At 30.3% G+C, this 20,581-nt stretch overlaps 1 protein-coding gene across 3 annotated transcripts in view; it reads right to left on the minus strand.

Moving 5' to 3' along the window:
• LOC107457357 (inactive tyrosine-protein kinase RYK) overlaps positions 1-20,581 on the minus strand; it is a 265,361-nt gene that overhangs the window by 77,499 nt on the left and 167,281 nt on the right. The window contains exon 1 of one of the 3 annotated variants that reach the window (XM_043046458.3): positions 18,414-18,916. The exons of 1 other annotated variant lie outside the window; for it this stretch is intronic. In XM_043046458.3, the coding sequence (XP_042902392.2) occupies positions 18,414-18,525 (112 nt within the window). In that variant the 5' untranslated portion in view covers positions 18,526-18,916. Of the gene's footprint in view, positions 1-18,413; positions 18,917-20,581 lie in introns of those variants that run through there. One more of the 3 variants, XM_043046428.3, reaches the window with a different exon arrangement.

Below are 20,581 nucleotides of genomic sequence, written 5' to 3' on the forward strand. Positions count from 1 at the left end.
AATCAATACAAATTCAAAATAAATATTTGTTTACGTTATTAACGCATGCGCAGTGAGAGATAATGTCTGTGTTGGACCGACTGCTCACGCTGAGCTAACGAAAAAGTATTTTTTTGGCGTCAGCTCTACGTCAACTTTCCGCTGTCGCCCAGATAAGGCGCTAGTTCTAAGAAACCAGGCCTTGAGCTAACAAACCAGTATTTTGTTGGCGTCAGCGGGACGTTGACGTTCCGCTGACGCCCAGATAAGGCGCTTGTCCTAAGAAACCAGACCTTAAGGCGGCCAGCTGTCTGCCACGCTAAAGGTTTTCACAAATAAAGTTTTTTAAAACATAGCAGGAAATCTGAAGATTAGTGGACAATTAAACTGTTCCCGTCCTGCAATTTTGTCTTCATATCCAGTTCTGCTGCAGATTATTGGTTTAAGTTGTCGAAAATTAATATTTCAATTGTAAGGTTCGCATTAGCATACATTTATAAGAGTGGAGAAAAGTATATGCATTTTTTTAATAGTTTTTTTGAATATGGCTCTTTGAAGACGAAAAGGCACAGATTTTCTTACAAAATGACTGATAACTAAAAAACTAATCCAAATTTTTGATAAAGAAAAAAAATACTTCTTCATTATGTCAAAACACAATTATGTGCCGAGTTTCGTGCCTGGGCGAGGCTTCTGGGGCGATATATTGTGATTACAGACAGACACACACACAGCCGCGTTTATTATTATGTGTATAGATATTGTCTAATTTATCCTATCGTCAAATTTATATTATTTATCGTCTAATTTAACCAATTGATACACTAACGTAAAAAAGTGCAAACCGGTTTCAGTCACATAAAAACAATGTAGCTGTATTACTATCCTAGTCTCCTAGTAATTTTGAATCCAGTCCAGAAGACAAAGGGAACTCCTGGATCGAACATTGGGACAAACTAGCCTCCGTGGAGGACTTTTTGATGCAATTAATCGGCTTTTGCGTTACATGGAGAAGAAAACCACGAAAACTTCCCACGGTTAGTCCATGATCCGTCTGCCGCTGAGGTTATTTTACTTCATTACTGTGGTCGGTGTGAGTCGGGTGCGGATTTCGTATCGACTAGCCATCGCTGGGATTTGAACCCCGGGAACACCACGGCTTTAAGTAAAATTTAAGCAAGTTTATAGAGTTTTCCTGAAAACTAATTCTCAAGCATTGACTTCCTCAACTAAATTATTCAAATTGCCCCCTTCGCCCAGGAAGTGTGTTGGAAGTAAACTAATTTTAAACCTATTAAGCAGCACATTAAGGATCAATAATCACATTTAATTTGCTTTTTTTTCAGTCAAGAACCATCTGTTATAGTACAACAAAATGGATAACTTTACTGTCCATCAGTGCGGTCACGCGAGTTGCTAAGTTTCGACCAGAGGAACAACACCCACAAAAGAAATTCGACATTTTGGCCTCAGCTTTCTTCAGTCGCCAAACTAAAATTGTTTTGAGTGGCAATTAACTGGCACGCCAACCAAGCTAAATGCAATGAACTTCAGCCAAAATGAATGGTTTACTTTAATTACGGCCCATATCACGCAAAATACCGTGTAAGGAGATATATGAACGCATTTTATTTTGGGTGCATTTTGTTGTTGTGAGTTTTGGAACAGTTTTCCTGAAGGATTTAAAACAAATATTGTCAGGTCTTAAGCCAGCAAAGAGAAATCACGGCATTACATTGTATTTTCTAGCATTTGCGTGCCTTAGTGCGAAATATAAATATTTTTCATTGTTTCTATTTGCAGGAAGTATTATTTATTAATTTAATAAGAGTGTTTATCAAAACAGGAGCTTTTTAATTTTATTTGGAGAACGAGCAGAAAAACCTTTCTCTAATCGATTCAAATATTATTTTCTGTCAAAAATGGGGAGAGAGATCGAAGAATATGCAATGCATGAAACAGGTATGTGTGATTTTGTTCATCACGCATTCTTTTTCTCTATTTCTTTCATTTTAGCAATTACTCAATTTAGCACTTTTACTCAGATAACATCTATTTTAATACCTTAAGTTTTTCTCTCTAGGTAAGCTGCAAGCTGATTCTCTCATCTTAATATCGTCTGATTTATGCTTTGAAGATAGATTTACACAGGGCATGTGTGATTTTGTTCAGGTAACAACATACAAGGTAACAAGGCATGTGTGATTTTGTTCATCACGCATTCTTTTCCTCTATTTCTTTCAATTTTACCAATTACTCAATTTAGCACTTTTACTTTGATAACCTATTTTAATACCTTAGTTTTTCTCTCTAGGTAAGCTGTAAGCTGATTCTCTCATCTTAATATCGTCTGATCTATGCTTTGAAGATAGATTTTCAGAATTTTCAAGGTAACAACAAACGGAGATATCCGTTGAAATTTTTTTCTATATTTTGTGCTTCTGTTTATACAATGCTTTAAAATAGAACAAGTATGATACCGGTCTTTTTCAGAACTAAAATATAAAACATGTAAGCTACCAAATTTATCCATTCCTGAAACATAAAACATGTAGAATATCTTTTCTGTCTAGTTCTAAAACATAAAGCAGGCATGATATTAGTTTTATCCTGTTTCAAAACATAAGCCAGGTATAATTACTGTTTCACCCAGTGCTTGAGATATCATGTGACCCTAATACCTTTCTAAGACAAAGAAACAATTTAAAAATAGGTATTTTTCTTAAAATAATTATTAAATAAATAAATCTTTAAATTTTTAGGTCAAATTTTAATTTTAAAATGAATTGTAAATATTCACCTGTTCTATAGATTGGAATAACGAATTGGTAAAAATGCCATAATTTATTTACTGTCGCAAATATCTATTTTTCTTTTCAATTATTCAATTTTTAAAAAATACGTACTTAAAAATTTCAATTTTTCAAAAAATACATATTTTAATAGTTTGTATGTTACACATTGTATGTTAATTCATTCAAACAAGTTTTGAAACCCAATTGACAAAGGATTCGTTTTACAATTGTTTAGATTTTATTTCGAATTTTCCTTTCATATTTCTTTTAATTGGGTATACTATAGCCTACGTCACAGATCGTGTTATTCCTACTAATTTAACTAGTAAACAGCATTTTCTGCGAACCTGATTTCTAGCAACAAGTAAAAGCATCAAACGAAGTGTCTTGTTTATAAGTCGCTACTCGCCAGGTTGGAATTGTATTAGTCTAGTTCCTTTGGAAATAATTTATATTGTTGTTTTACCGAAGTTTATGAATTTAGTAAACATATTTAAAACTCAGTTTATTAATTAAACTAAAAGGTATATGTTATTCCTAGTAAGTGGAAGTAGTTGTGCTTTTTTCATATTATACCCAATTAGTATTTTGTGTCTTCTTTATGAGTTTTTATATAATGACTGTTCTACAATCGGAAAAAAAAAAACATTTCTTAGACAAAAAGCAAACGATAAAACACATGTTAGATTTGACTATATTTTTAAGCGTTATAAAATTAATATTTTCGAATAAAAAATTAAAAAAAAATTTTTTTTTCTCTTATCGTTCCAGCTCAATAAGTAGCTATTCATTATTTGTAATCTGAAGCTCTGAAACGTGTCCGGAAAAACATTAAATATCCTCGTTTCCTGAGACAAGACCTATAAATTCCTCAGACGATGAAAAAAAAAATCTGGTTGTATTCGCAAACCCAGTCGCAAGTGACACCCTCCTTCATTCCAAGAGCAAACGATAATCGTTTACCCTCACATGGGGTTGGTGATATAGGCGCCAGTTTCAAGATATACTCGGCGCGAAGAAATATCTCCGCAATCTCAAGACGCGACCCCAAGAGTGACAAAATGCGTACCTTCCCAGAAACGAAAAGCTTTGACACTTGTGGGAAATGTCACTTAAATCACGTCACCCCCCACCCACCTTCCAAACCACCCCCGTTCTTAGGACAGAAAGAAGAAAAATGTAGAAAAAATATAGTAATGAGCGAATATGTAAAACAAAAAAAAAATATTCTTGGTGAGGGGAATTATTTACTTTCTGAGCAAGGCAGGCGTGGTAAATTTACTTTAACAGAGAGGGAGGTTGAGGAACATGTTTGTTCTATTTGTTTCTACCCCACCCCCCTTTTTTTGAGAGTCGCTTCAAAATAAACTTGCTTGGTGTTCGACTTCTAGGTTGGTGTTCGGAATCCTGCTGATAATTTTTTTCTTCTTTAGTTTTTTTTATTTATTTATTTATTTATTCCAGGTATACCACCAACTAAGAAGGGCTGGACTGTCATTTTGAGTTTGCTTCGTATGTTGAAGAGATAAATAATTTTTTATTTGCCTTTAAAAGAAATTACATCTGTAAAAGTGTATTTTGAAGGCTATGATATACTAAGAAAGTTAAGCTATAGTATAGAATAGCACCAAGTTGGAAAGAAATTACTCAAAATATATAACTGCAAAAATAAATAAATAAATAAATAAATAAAAAAAAAGAATCGTCCATCATAGAAATTATTTGTGAAATAAAAAATTCGTCTCTAGTTTTATAAGTTTTTCCCATATCTTCAGCCGAAATTTAAATACATTGAAATAAAAAAGCATGTAGTAGAATACCAGAAATGGTTGAACAAATTACAAAGAATCGTCATTTAACAATTCATATATGCCCATAACTGTAAATATATATGATTTCTTAGCTTACAACGAAAACATTCTAAAAGTTATAAAAATGAATATAACATATCCTTTCGTATCAGAACTATTCCTAGCACCTGTTATAAAAATTTCGAAAATATTTCTTTACAAATTTCACCTTTAGAATATTTCGAAGAAAAATTTCCGATTCTGAGATAAGAGGAATTTGCGAGCTGACAGACACTGCGTAAAAACTCTCGGGGAGAGCAGATTTTTCACTTTATTGATTTGTCAAAACTTAGTGATCCTCAAAACGGTTTTCTTCGGTCCAGTTATCATTTCTGAGAAAAAAAATGAACGAAAAGCGTTGTTCCCCTTTGGTTTTCAACCTTCTTTCTTGACACGACAGCCTTTTGTGGGCCAATGCCTTCTATGGAATCTTCTTCGATTCTGATGAGTCAACGCAGTAGAGTTGGGTTAATCGTGCCTGTCTCAAATTCGGTTATTAAATAGTTCAAAATTTAAAGTACTGGATATTTAAGAGAATGGGCCCACTCTGCAGATGAGTTCTGCAAATTTAAAGCAGTTTATTTTAATGTAATAGATAATATCTTTATACAACCTTCACAACTCGTAACTGTATTTGTGTCTCCACATACAACTGATATTCACTACGCCCACTTAATATTTCACTACATATAAAAAAAGTTTAAATGTTTCCGTATAAATACTAAGACACACGTTAAAATTTGAGGACATTTCCTGTTTTCAATGAGTTTTAAAAGTTTTTGAGGACACTCAACGAAATTCAAGCACTATCCTTAATATTTGAAAACGTCTGGCCACCCTTAATTTAACATAAGTTGTTCTCGCTACGGGAAAGAAAAGGTTATCAACCCTTGAGAGATAATTTCGATCATGAAAATATTAAAATTTCAGAAAGGGTTTATTTAAAACAAAGAAAAGCAATTTTCATTCATGGATTTAGCAGAATTTGAATTACGAACATGCGTAATTCATAAACCAATAAAATTACAAGCATAAAGCTTACAATGGCTGCGTAAATTTTTAAAATCACTTACATCATGAAACACAGCACCATTTTTCATATTACAATAGAACTTCCCCTAATGTTTTGGGTGTGGTCTGGTTGAGTTTTTTGGATCGTTACCAACTAATTAGGTTTAACTTTGTATCCTCTTTTGAGATCTATGCTTTTCACAGGTTTTATTTGACAGCGGATAATTTTACCATCTCAGGTTTAGTAGATATCTGCTGATTTATTTAAAGCATAACTTATCTGCATATTTATCAGACATTTATTGCTTTTTTAAAAGAAACAGAAATGATATACTTATGATGTGCATTTTTAAGAATACGCTATAAATACACTTTAAAACGAACAAACACGACCATTATCTGTATTTTCTTATAAAAAAAAAACGTAATAAAAATATTTAATTCTTAATACGGATATAGAAAATATCTTATTCCAAATAACTAAACCACGATGTTAATCCTAAAAGCGTTATAAAATAAAAATAACTTAAAATCTCAACAAGCAAAGAATAGAAAAAAATTATCTTACACCAAATACTATTCCCCAAGTTGTGTTACTTATAAAAAAGCATTAATATAATATTATATACATTTAATTTAAAAAAAAAACGTTAATAAATAAATAAATAAAAATCTTAATCCCAAATTGCATGTCAAGAAAGTAACATCTAAATAGGAGTACTCATTTTAAGTTTTTTTAAAAAAACATTTGAAATGCAAAAGAAAAGAAACATTGCGCGAATAAAAAACAATAATAAAAATTCGCAAAAAAAACTTTAATATGAACTACGATCACTAAACGAGTAGGTTTTCGCCAAGAAAAGATTAAATAAAATAAAGGGGAGAAAAAAAATTAAAACGCAATTTCCCGCAAGGATTGTTATTACAATATTTTTCACCACAGAAAGTTTAATTTAGCAAATACTTCTTCCCTCACGGGATGTCACAAGCAACAAATGCTCTCATAACTTTTTTTACATATAAAAAAAAAGGTTACAAAATAAATACGCTACAAAGGCACTATCAGAAGCACCTATGAAACAAGATTTTCTCTCACTCAAGTGCTTCGTTGCCAAAAGAGAAATAAAAATAATGAAGCAAAATGTTCCACGCGCAGACGATAAAAATTCAAAACAATTTACGGGGTTCTTATCCCAACACGCGAAGAACATTTCACGCAGATATCGTTTTCAAGAAAGTAATATAGGTGTCTGTATAAAGAGCTTTAAGTATTTTTATTTCTTCTATAAACATTTTCTTTCTCTCGCTTTTTGTGAGGTGCGTAGTTAACTTTGTGATAAATGGATTACTTGGATTATTTAACTTTCTTTTTTATTAGTTCTTTCATTTAAAAGTGCTTTTTTTTTAATTATACACTCGTTTTTATTTGGTTCCTAAATCGTTTGCATGCAGACCTGTTTTCTTAAGCTCTTTTGTAGGGAAAGCTATGATTTAATGAAATACTCAGAAACGTTGCAACGGAAGATTTAATTTCAGATAGGTAGAAATAATATAATTTCTTCCGGTAATAACTTCTGATTTATAAAAATAATGATAAGATTATATACAGAGTTGGAAAATGAAAGCTTATGATGTATTTGATGTTTTCTAAAAGACAGAAATAAGAATATCTTTTTTTTGAATTGTAAAAGTGAAAGAAAAACTTAGGGATATATTAGAGTGAATAAATGCATATTATTGTTTAACATTTAATGTTTATAGATGCGTTGCAAATGTTAGAAAACTTTAATTTTTACACTCATTACATTTATAATATCTATCTGAGAATAATGTTTATTTATTTATTTTTGTGTTGTTGATGTGGGTTAAAGTTCCGTGTATTTTTCCAAATGGTATTGAAATGATTGACATTACTTTAATCTTTTACATTACTTAAATGTTCAGCTAATAAACTATATTTAATTATTATTTTTGTTTTGTTTTTATTCAGACAGGTGGTTAAACTTTAATTATGTTTAAAGAACTTAAATGGCACACTTAAAAAAAATTATAGCATTTGATTCTGTAATAATATTAAATAATGATAAATTGCTGTTGTGTTTATTCTATTTTAAGAATTGACAGGTAAATATTATTCGTAGGAAAGTTCTCAAGAGGCAGGAGGGCAACACTGATCTGAACTTAAGGCTCTGATAACAATTAAGTTTAAAATTAATTCGCAGTGAAAATTTTTAAGTAAATTTATAATTCTGTTCAGTGACGGGAATTGGAATAAATTATTCGCAAAATTTTCGACAGATACCAAAAAGAATATTTTTCTCAACCAAACTGACCGATTTTGAACATTCATGATGTTAACTCCAACAACGTAACACCAACGTAAATGAAAGAAAAAATATTAATAGCGAATGTAGATCTTTACAAATAAAAATAAAAGGATAAAGTTTAAATGCGACGATAACTTTGCAGCATGCTATCAAACCGAAAGTTTAATCGGTTTTCATCGAAAGAAAGCAGTGGAGTTATTTTTTCCTTCTCTTTTTGTTATAAATAAACAATTTTGTGTAGAATTCACATTTTTTAAGCAAATTTATAATTTTATTATAATACATTTTCAACGCTGCTCCTACAATAATGTTTTGTGCCTTTTTCACCAAAAGTTCATATAAAATATACATTTAGAAACTAAGAATTTGATTGGTGCATTTAATGTAGAGCGATCGAACCACATTCAGTAGGAACGTTCCCTAAGTTTGTAAAAATCGTGAATTGCATTTTTAAGATCTTAACTTTGTTTTGAGTTCAATTTTCTGAAAGAAATATTTAGAGTAATTAACTTTTAACTTTAGATTTAAGTCTTAAGATTAGATTAAGATTATTTTAAGATTTTAACTTTTTTACTGTAAGTTAATTTTCTGAAACAAATATTTAAAGCATTGATAAAACAATTATTTTTAATAAAGAATAGTAAAGTCACGTGAAAATTATGAATCGACTCTATCAAAAAATCAACACTAAACGATTACAGTTAAACGTTACAACCGTAAAACGATAACCTTCTCAAAAGTTGGGGAGATTTAGAGCTGGCTTCAAAAACTCCGTGTAATGGAACAAACCCAATAAAACACATTTTGTGCCATATCTAGTTCCATTAACGCTGTGTTCATTTTTTAACGGCGCTGTTCAAGCTATTTACGTTTCCTAAAATACGTATTTTGAGTCGTCCATGTTTTGAGTTTAAATTATATAAATTTTTTTAATGCGCCTTTTGAGCTACACCCATTTTTTTTTTCCAAATACGCAAATGAAATTTCGATAATTTTTTTTAAACGAGGGATTTCAAGCTACGTCCAAAAACAAAAACGAAAAAAAAAAAAAAAAAACACTGACGATATTACGAAATTTTTTGGGATATTAAATTTAAAAAAATATTACGCAAGTTTTAGGTCAAGCCAGCAAATTTATGAATATAAGAAGGTCAACATGAGACATTTTTATTCGGCTGCTATGAGCCTTCATGGAATCGTAAACACGATATCAACATACAAATTCCGTCAAAACGTATTCCGTTCTCTCAAATTTTTTAAACTCTCTTTTTGCGTGACAATACACGTTATTTTTGATAACTAAACCATAGAGACAGCAGATCACGCAATTGAAAGATAGCAGAATTGGTTCATTTGAAAAATTTATGGGTATATCTTTTCCAGATGCAGTCGCAGATGGTTGATACAGTTGCTCGTTTGTATCAATTGTATAATAGCACAATTATGATTTCTTGCTTTGAATTGATAGTCGCACTCACGTTTGTATCTTTATTAATGGTTACGTAGTCCATACGAACGTCGCATTTGTTCACATATGTTCCTGAATTTTTATTTATTTATATATATTTTTTTAAAAATTATCAGGGGTGATGACAAGAAATCGTTATTAGGAGAAATAATTCATAACTCTATACATAATTATACAGATTAATAATAGGATAAGAGGAAGTTTGTTAGTTTTCAAATTTCGGAATTATTTTTAAATTTTGTTATTTTTAAAGTTCGGAATTGGTTACTTGTACTTTAAGAAAACCACAGATACCCATTTCTGTGATCTATGATGCCAGTACCAGCTGATCTTTTATAAGCAAAATGGCGTGTTAAAGTTGAGCTAAGTTTCTCCATGTAAGTTAGAATGTTAATTAAAGTGAAGTTACTAACGTAAACAAATGCCACGTTTCAACAACCAATCAGGATCAAGATACCCGCACTACGTCACTTGCAGGTATCCCATTATTATAAATTAGCCCGCTCTATAAGCATTCGTCACCACGCCAAGCGCAATAAAATCGTATATTGAGCGAAACAAATTGTGTTTTGGTGAAAGTATTAGCGAACAATTTTTTCTACGGAAAAAGAAAACGTATATTCACCTGGATCTTGACAATTGCGTAATATTGAAATCTTGAAAATTAAGCAAATCCTGCATTTTTAATTCGATTACATTAATTTCCGTTCAATACGTCGCATAACCAGTTTGAATTATATTAAGTCGTCGCATAAAAAATTAGAATTATAGTAAGTCCAGATAATATAAGCAATATATAAGAGCTTATGTAAGCATGAAACTAACTGCCGTAAAATACAGATTGACTTATTCGTTGCCAGATTTTTACGATATCGCGTTACGAAATTCTTTCCCGCATTTGTCAATAAAGCAGATAAAGTATTAAAAAGGTGCATATTACCATCCAGTTATTTTTCGGAAAATTTTTTTTTTCATGACAAAAACATTTTTTTTTTAGGTTAAACTTTTTGTAAAATTTAAAAACTAATATGGTTGCAAAAATAAGAAAACCTGACTTTGATTTTATCTTATTCGATAGCCACTCTTCAATGATAGGGCTGGCAATGAACGGTCCTGAAATTATATTTATGAAATTACAACGATACATCTCAAGTTAGGCAACTGTCTAGAATTAAATGAACGTAATAGATAGATTAAAGAATCTATTAAAAATGTAAATAAATTTATCAAAGCACAAAAGTAATACAAACATTAGGATACTATTAAAAATTTAGCGAGCACACTTGATTCTGTTTCATAAAATTCCCTCAGTAACTACCTGTACCTCACTTAATCTTTTTAAAAACGTTACAGAAAAAAGATGGTACCACAAAATCATAAGTTACTTAAATCTTTCATAACAATATAGCAATTTTTATTGGAAAAGGAAATTGATAAAATTTTCAACAAATAAGCAGGGTTATTTTTTTTAAAGATATTTTAGGTCATGAAAATAGTTTAGGTCATGCATAGTTAAAAAAAACTTCGCTCGAAGAAAAATATAATGTAATTAAAGCGAAAATAAAAAAATGTTTTGCTGATAAAAATTCATAAAGACAAAATGAAAAACATTTGATACAATATACACTGCGTATACCTTCAAAATACTAACAATATAATAAATTAAAAAGAAAATATTCATCCAACAAAATTACCTAAATTTAAAAGCATGTATAAGACAATAGTTCGTATGACTTTTTCTTTGCTTAAAGCTACGTATACTTAATTTTTTTTATATTTTTTTATACACAATTTTATTCGCTATTTGTTATGTATTTTAAGTTTTATTAATTCACCGAAATAGAACAAAATGCTCGCACTAAAGCATATTACTCGCACTAAAAAACTACCTCAATTTCGAAGTACAATTAAAACTTTTATTAACATAAATTTAAAAGTAAGAAAAAATGTTTTTAAGAAAAACATTTACTTTATTAAAAATTGCAAAGAGATTTTTGTTGTATCATGCAGCTAAAACTTGATAATAATGACTAATGAAATCTCTTTTATGTTATTGAATACAGCATATATTTCTTATCTTTAATTTAATTTCATTTAAAAATATTTTTACTGGGTCACGCGAATTTGCAAAACTTAAAATTCTCATATTTGCTTGAAAATTTTTTCTAGCAGCATTGATCTTAAAGTCGTTGACAATCTACCGCAACCTGCTATTAAAGTTAACTTAAGCTACAAAAATTATGCATCATATCTTTAAAAAAAATATTCAGTGCATAAATCTTGATGTAAAACAAACATATTTTTTTAGAAAGGTTTTCAAAACATACTTTTTTTTATAACATTTCTTTGGAAGTTTCTTATGAAAAATACCCTATATCCTCTTTAAACCATTTTTCACAAAGTGTCGAAATGTTCTGGAAACAGATAAAAAAAAATCCAGAGAAAGCAGACGATTTCTTAAAACCCTTCTTCCAAAAAAGAAAACGATAAAAAAAAAGGTAGTTTCAAAGTAAAAACAAAGAACAGTTGGAAGTACTTTCTCAAGAATTGTTTCAGTACTTTTCTACTTTATTTCTGGAAGAATTTTTCTCGTTGTTATTTATTTGTTCTAAGCGTGTGAATCTCAGGGTACGTTTTCTAGCTGAACAAGAGGAAAAAATAGCAAAAATAAGTGTATAGCCAGTTAAAGAAAGAAATTCTTCAGCGCCATTTCTTAGCTACGCCAGCTTTATTTTATCAACTCATTTAGAGAGAAACGTACAGAAATTACACGAGGACAGTAGGTATAATTTCTATGCTGTCCCTTTTTTTATGTTTTTGTTTTTCAGTTTTATTCCATTGTTTTTATAGTGTTTTCAAGCGTATAGGTCTCATTAAGTGTGTTTCTTTTTTTCTCGTTTGCTTTCTACGGTCTTTATTGACGTTGAAGACTTTTCTTCTTAGTTATTACAGAGCTTAGATGGACATAATTGCTTAGAAGTGATGAAAAACAGTCGGAAAGTTCTGTTTAATCTATCACACCAGAGGAGTGGTGAGACTTTTTTTCTTCTTTACGCGAAATAATAATCACAACTTTTCTTTCCTGAAAATATAACTGTACTTCTAACTAGAGGTGAACAGATTTCCGTGTGTGTATAATTTGATAAATTTATATTTTCTACCTACTACTATTTTCTCCTATTTATTATTACTAGAACTTCTTTTATTGAATATTTTAAATATAGTTTTAAACAGGAAGAGTTAAAAATAAATACATATTTATAATGTGCCTATGTTTATTCAAAAAAATATACACATCTTACATAATTACTATGGTGTACCTACTGAATTGATGCCTTAGTAAAAACAAGTTTCTACTTTACTCATAACACCTGAGAATAATCTATTTTAGATATGCATTCGGAAAAGTAGTATCATGCGTCTACAAAACACGTACAGGGTGCGTAGCCAAATTATTTAACAAAAAATAAGCACCTTTTAAGCACTTTTTAAGCACTCAAAAAATATTTTTAAGTACTTTAAAAAAATATCATAATTAGGCTGGGTTGGAAAGTTTTTGACAATTGACGGTTTTATCTTGTTTTTACCGTCATGCCAAAAAATAAAAAAAAGCTTTTGTCATTGTTTTTGACAATTGTCAAAAATCATGAAATTTTGAATCATGTAAAACGAATGGCGTTTTCATACGCTACGCTACGGACTGACGAAATGCCGAAATAGATTGGGGTTGAATTAATTATGAAAATTTTGAATAGAACAATGTGAAATGTGTCTTTTTGCATAATTCGAAGCGAAAATCAACAAAGTAAAAGAAAAACCTCGTTTTGAAAAAGAGAAAATTAAGCACTTTTTAAAAACATCCAATGAAAAAAGAGCCTTTAAGGGCTTTTAAAAAACGAAAATCGAAAATAAGCACCTTTAAGCACTTTTTAAAAACGCTACGCACCCTGACGTATTATACAGAGAATAGTTTATTTCTCCGTATAGAATAGTTATAAACTCTTATAGCTCTGTATAACATAGTTAACTATAGAGGATAGATATAAACTCAAACATCCGGACCTATTCTGTTCTTAGGACGCCAGCACTACTGTTTACGGTTCTTATAATTGAATGGAAAATTTTAATAACGCACATCCGAATCGGTTATACTGCGCCAAAGTCAAACAACATTGCGAATTAAGGGTGATGAAAACACATGTTTAACGACGGGGCAGACCACCGAAGTACCTTCGGGTTGTGGTCCGAAGTACGTGTACCTTTTCTGTCCAGGTAACGATGTATCTCCACTTAAGCATAAAATATACTTCAGAATGGAAATTAAGAATAAGGCGAAACTCAAAAATTTAATTATTTGTTGAATAGATTTTTAAGAACAAAAATATGTTGCTAATGAAATATTATTCACAATTAAAATGCGACTGTTTGTGACATTTAAATCAGCGTTATGATATTTTAAATAACATTTAAAGTCAGATTTTACAACAACCTTTAAAAATAGAACTTTTTTCCAAACAATTAATAATTGCTCTTGATTAGGTGGCATTTTTCCGGCCGTGCCTGTATTGCCAACAGTTGAAAAAATAAAATGAGTTTATGATCGCAAAAAACGAACCAATTGCGTAACTTGTTTACAAAACGGAAAATGCTTACGGTCAGTTCGGGCAAAAATCTATTTTGTATTTCGGATAAATCACAACAACCTATAAGGATTTCAAAATTTCATCATTTATGACGAGTATGGCTTTCATTCAATTAGAATTAAATTTCATGATTTTTACGATATCTTATGATATAGTCAGTGAAAATTTGAAAAATTTAGAACATTTTGTTCAGTTTTTGTTGCAGTTATCTTTGTTTATCATAATGCCCATAAATGTGTGGCAATATATTTATTCAACTAAAATAATGCCTAAACACAGATTAAAAAATTATGTGTTTTAAAATAAACATAAAAATACTAAATTTATAGAATAAAATTACAACATTTAAACAACAAAAATACAGTCACATTGGCTGTATTTTGACAATTATGCACTAAATACGATTTTTTTTTCAATCTAAATTCCAATGAGAATTCTAAAAAAAAAAAAAAAAAAAAAAAATAGAAAATTCTAAAACTTTAGATTTAACCGTGGGATGCCAGTCAATAGGCGTAGTGAATCGGGAAGAATCAGTTATTGAAAATAAAATATTTTATTTTATAACCGTCGTTGAACAGTCGACCCAATTTTTTTCGGTTTACGGCTATTGATGTTCAACTCCGCAGCCTTGTAATTTAGAAACAATCCAGAAGACAAGGAAACTCCTGGATCAATACCCCAGAAGTGTGATTTATTATAGGGACATGGAGGACTTTGTGACTCGACGGATTTAACGTACAGTCACTATTTACTACACGGGGAGTCTTCGGCAGGTGGGGATCGAACCCACGATCTCTTTAACTCTTATAATTGTATTTTAATAATTATGAATTACAATTTTCTTAAATTCTATTGAGATGAATAAAACAGCCTAGAGTCGCGATGGCTCTGGGGAAAGAGCGTTCGCCTTCCAATGAGGTGAAACGGGGTCCGATCCTGGTCAATACCAACTCCGCATGAGGCTTGCACCGACCACAGTGCTGACGTGAGATATCCTCAGTGGTTGATGGATCATGGGTTAGAGTCCCCTTGCCGTTTGGTTAACCGTGGAAGGTTGTCGTGGTCTTCCTCTCCATGTAACGAAAATGCGGGTTAGTTCCATCCAAAAGTCCTCCACGAAGGCAAATTTCTCTCAATACTCGATCCAGGAGTTTCCTTGTCTTCTGGATTGGGTTCAAAATTGCAAGGCTACGGAGTTGAACATTAGTAGTCGTAAACCCAAAAAATTGGGTCGGCTGTTCAACGACGGTTATAAAAATAAAACAGCCTAAATTTATATATTTCTTACTCAATCCCACTTAATTTAAGTTGTAAGTTCCAGTTAATAAATTTATTAAATATAAACAACAAAAGGGCACTAATATAGTACATTGATAATTACTCACTAATTACAATTTTTTTAAATAGAATTCTAACAAATTTTCAAAAAATTTCAAATGATGTATTTTTGTATCATCATTTTAATAAGAAAAATAGTTCTATCTCCGTGTTTTTGAAGCCTTAAAAAGCAAGGGACATTTTTAAAACTAGTTGCATTTATTCATTTTTATGATTGTATATTTACAGGAAATGAAAATGTTGACGTAAAAGCATTGTACTTCGATCATTTCACTGTCATGAAGGGGGTACTTATTAAATTCTCACTAGTTTCGGACCAATGACGTTCTTATTAAGACCTTGTTCAGTATTCAATGCCTCATTTAATACGTTGGGAAAAAAACAGTGGGACGAATTTTTTCAGGACAATATGATTATAGGTATAGGCATCAGGATCTTTGAACTTAACCATTCTTCTTTTCATAACATTCTTTTATTATTCTTCACGTTAAGGCTGCTTTACACTTGCTGGGAAATTCTTCACCAGCATTTCCAGAAGATCTACCTTTAAATTAACGTGACTAAGGTTATTTTATTCTAATTTATTACTATATGCAAATTTCACATTCTCTTACTAAAGGCGACGTCTTTGTACATATTTGCATACTGCGGCTGCTAAAATCAAAATATTTATAGCGGACGGTCTAGCTGTTTGTAAAAGATTCTAGATATTACTACAGTTAAAATTAGAATTATATCACAATTCTACATTCGAATTTCTATAAAGCATGATTTAAAATTTGTACAACTTAATACATCAAGGTTGTTAAAATTAAAAGTGTATTTTATGCATATTCTACATTATTTCTTTGTAGACTGCGTAAAAAAATAAAAAGGACTACCCTAAATAATTTTTGATATAATAATCGGATCTTTACGTTTTAGGTTCAAGGGGGTGGCCTCAAATATGCTAATTAATTAGTGTTGACGATATTTTGAGTTACGAAATCAGACACAAAAACGTACTTTTTCTGAATAAACATCCCTTTTTTTCGACGGATTCGAACTTCTGACCCACAAAATAAGGAGGTAGCCGCAATCTAAGAAATATGATCCCAATAAGTTTGGTCAGGAGAGCGATTCAAAGTTAGGACCCCTTAATGTTTATTTTTTTTTTTTTTTATGAGTATTTCACCACATATCTCGAGAACTTTTTAGACCTATTGAAAAAAATTTTACACACAGTTGCAAAATACAACATTTAGTAAACATATATTACTTTTTATAATTTTATTATTAATAGTCGCAAAACTTTTGAAATGTAAGGTATACAATCATTTAAGTCACTTTAAATAATGCAATTTTAAACGGTAAAATAGAAAATTTAAGCAAAATCGGTCGAATTTTAAATTTACGACTTTTTCAAATATACTACATAGTTTTAAAGTGTTAAGTGCATAAAGTTATGCCTTTAAAGAAAGCCTATTAAAAATTTCCTTTAAATAGTTTTTTTTTTAATTTAAATTTTAATTTTAGATATAATTTGGATAATGGTTTAACTATTAATGCTTATTAAAATAATGTATTAAAATTTTCACCGAAAGAAATTAGACGTAAATCAACAATAAACAATAATTTGCAATGATATTAGTAAGAACCACAAGACTACAAAAATTACATTCCCTAAAAAAATCCATGAAGTTCCTCAGAAGTGATGAAAATAAAAGCAAAGAGAAGAAAGCAAACAAAACAACAAGAGGAAAAAAAAATCACTGGGGTGCCTAGGGTCAGAAAGGGGCGTTTACTAGAAGGAAAACCCCCTTGAAGAAGGTTGGAAGAGGAAATGTTCAACTCCAGTTCCGAATAATATTCTATTTACTACCATTATTATTCTATTCTATTTACTATTTGTTACAACTATTCAAATTTTAACCGCATATTATAAAAATATTACGTTTATGTAATTGTTTATTTCAAATAATATATTTCAATTTTTCTTTTTCTTTCTTTTTTTTAATACACGATCAGAAATAAAGGCATTTTATTTAAAATGACACTTTATATAAAAACATAAACCATGAAAAAATAAATTTTAGAAGCTCTTTAACTATAATGATATTGCAAAATTGTGCAATATCATTATAGTTAAAGAGCTAGACGGCAATATCTTACACGGACTTATATCTAAGCATAAGAAAGCCCTTCTGTGATATTGAGATACAAATAATATATTGATATATTATTTATTTTATTGATCATTATTTGTATTTATATCATGATGACAAATGGTACAAGAAATTGATACATAAAATTAATATACATTATCTCTTTAATTAACTTTTCAAAATATTAATAAGGTAATCATGATAAATATAGAATAAAACATTCATTGTTAAGAAGAATTTATTTTTATTCATAAATCGCAGTTTTTGAAAGAAGGAATCGCACGTCGATATACAGTGTGTAAACAAATCTTATTTAATATTTATTAATATATGTATAACGGCAACATATTTGCTACACGAATAATATATTACTTTTAAACAATTACTGTAATAATTCTTTAAAAAATATACTCGGTGTAGCAAATATGTTGCTTCAATACATACATTAATAAATGCATTATTACAACATATTTGCAACATAAAGTATGCTTTTTTTAAAGAACTAATACAATGAAATCTTACACGGGAAACGGATTTTAAAAGCATATATTCCTCAACAAGCATTAATATTTAATGCATAATTTCAATAATAATAATTTTATCATTATATATATTTTTCTTTTTTTTTGTTGCGTAAATGCAATAATTAAAATATGAAGAAATAAAGTAGTTTTGCAAATATTTTAATTAACATTACAATAACCTTTACTTGCTAAAATTAGATATTTTCAATTAAATATTAAATTAACCTTGTTATAAATACACTTTAATGCATGTGAAATGTCTTATATAACTAAATAATTTCAATTCATTTAATTGCTAAATTTAGGTTCAAAAATTAAATCTGGGTTTACTTACCCAATATCCGTTTTCCTTCAGATCTGCTGACAAACAAATTAAACCACGCAACCACACCATCAACGTACAATAAACACGCACACAATAAAACCTGTATAAATCTTATGTGCATATTGTAAACAATTTTTAACGTGCGCTTTTGCTTAATACAACATATTTATGCAATGTTTTCATCGCTTTGTAGTAAACATAAAACATGTTAACCAATATCCATAAGATCTCGTACTCTATTTTTAATGTGAATATTCATATTTTGTTGAATGTAGAAATATTATTTATACAATGCACAGTCACATTTTTAGTTATCGATATCAAGCAATATTTACATTTAAAATGTCAGTTCCTGTATATTTATTTGAAATGCGCGGACTAGCGCGCCCGTAAATTGGAAAAAACTGTTCTCGGGCGAACGTTAACCCAGGTTATAACACGACCTTCCCAGCTGATGGCTGGGTCTTTAATGAAACCTAGGTTGCTTGGATACGGAGAAAGCTGCAGACTGAGTCCTGGCGGTTGAGAGAGTCGCCAAAGGTGAGGGGTCTTTTTAGCTTCGCCAAAACAATATAGACTTGCTCGGGCGAGATGTAGGTATAAAGATTCTTTATTTCTCATCGATAGGTGAACTGGAGTTATTTGAGCTGCTGTTTCATTTGCATTTAGTTAAGTTATTATCAAGCTTTGATGTCGTATTATTCGAAAATATTTCTGTATTGATAATTGCCATTTTGCAATATTCAAAATAATAATAATGTTGTAAATGTATTTCCCCCAGATATTAATTGATCTAAATGCTCATTTGTAATTCTGCGTCTATGTGACTGTTTTAATATGTACAGTTGATAATAATAAAAAAAATAATCCTTTACAAACTTTTTCTTTAAATTAATTAAATTTGAAATATTATATGAAGAATACAGCATATCTTTTTAAATTTTTGTAATTATTGATTCTAGTATGTATTAATTAAAAAAAATTAGTATTAGCAGTATTAATAAAAAATTTTTTTATAAGTATAAAAATGTCAAACGTTATAGTAATTAATCTAAGGTAATAAATACGTAAATGTAAAAGAAAATAAATGTTATCTAAAAAGTAATGTATTGTTTACCGAATGGGCTGAATACAAAAGCCGGCTAAAGAAAAACAGAGATAATACTGTTTAATATATTGTTTATAACAAATTTTCAAAACATATTAATTCCTATATTTTTGTAAGTACGCATTGTACATGCTAAATATAAAGAATTACAGCCATGGAACAAAACATTTGTTAAAGCTGTTTATTGGAGGAAGAAATGAATGAAACTGCCGTATATACTACGATTAAAGCTATAATGAATTTTTACCTATATTTGACCCCATCAAATTTCAATTATAGTTAATGTAAAATAATAATCTTAATCACCCTTCCATAAATCATTCATTTTAGGCTACAAATGTTCAACTCCGTAAACTTGTAATTTTGAACCCAATCCAGAAGACAAAGGAACTCCTGGAGCTAGTTATGGGGCGAAATTTGCCTTCGCGGAGGTCTTTTTGATGGAGCTAACCCGCAGTTTCGTTACATGAAGAGGAAGATTACGAGAATCTCGCACGGTTAGCCTGGCCGCAAGGGGAGTCCTACCCATGATCCGTCTACCCCTGAGGATATTTCACGCCAGCACTGTGGTCGGTGCTAGCCGGATGCGGAATTCGTATCGACTGGAATTTGATCCAGGTTCGCCTCATTGGAAGGCGAATGCTCTATCCCCTAGCCACCGCGGCTCTCGGTTGAAGTTATGTAATATTTGAAAGAAATACGAAAGATAACTTAAAAAGCTGATGACATGAAATTATACTTTAAAGCTCCCTCCCAACCAAAGCAGGCAAAGGTTATTAACCAAATTTACTTGTATAGTTAGCTTACTGTACTTTTGAAATACAGTCTATGGTTCGGCTATGCTAAAAACCAAAACCACTATAAAATTTTTTTTGTTCACAAATAAAATCGAAAAGGGGACTTCATGGCTCGTAGGTGTGGAGAAAGCAGTGAAATATGAGTTTGACTTCTTTAGCCTGTCCCCTATTTGGCATCATGCCCCCTTCACATTTACAAAGTGACCACTGACCAGGAGATCGAAGGACCCCCATTCGCCATTCCTCAAAGTCTACGGTCTGGTTCCAATGCA

This window comes from Parasteatoda tepidariorum, chromosome 6 (genome assembly GCF_982258835.1).
Source record: "Parasteatoda tepidariorum strain Cologne lab strain chromosome 6, Ptep-v5.0, whole genome shotgun sequence".
Taxonomy (NCBI): domain Eukaryota; kingdom Metazoa; phylum Arthropoda; class Arachnida; order Araneae; family Theridiidae; genus Parasteatoda; species Parasteatoda tepidariorum.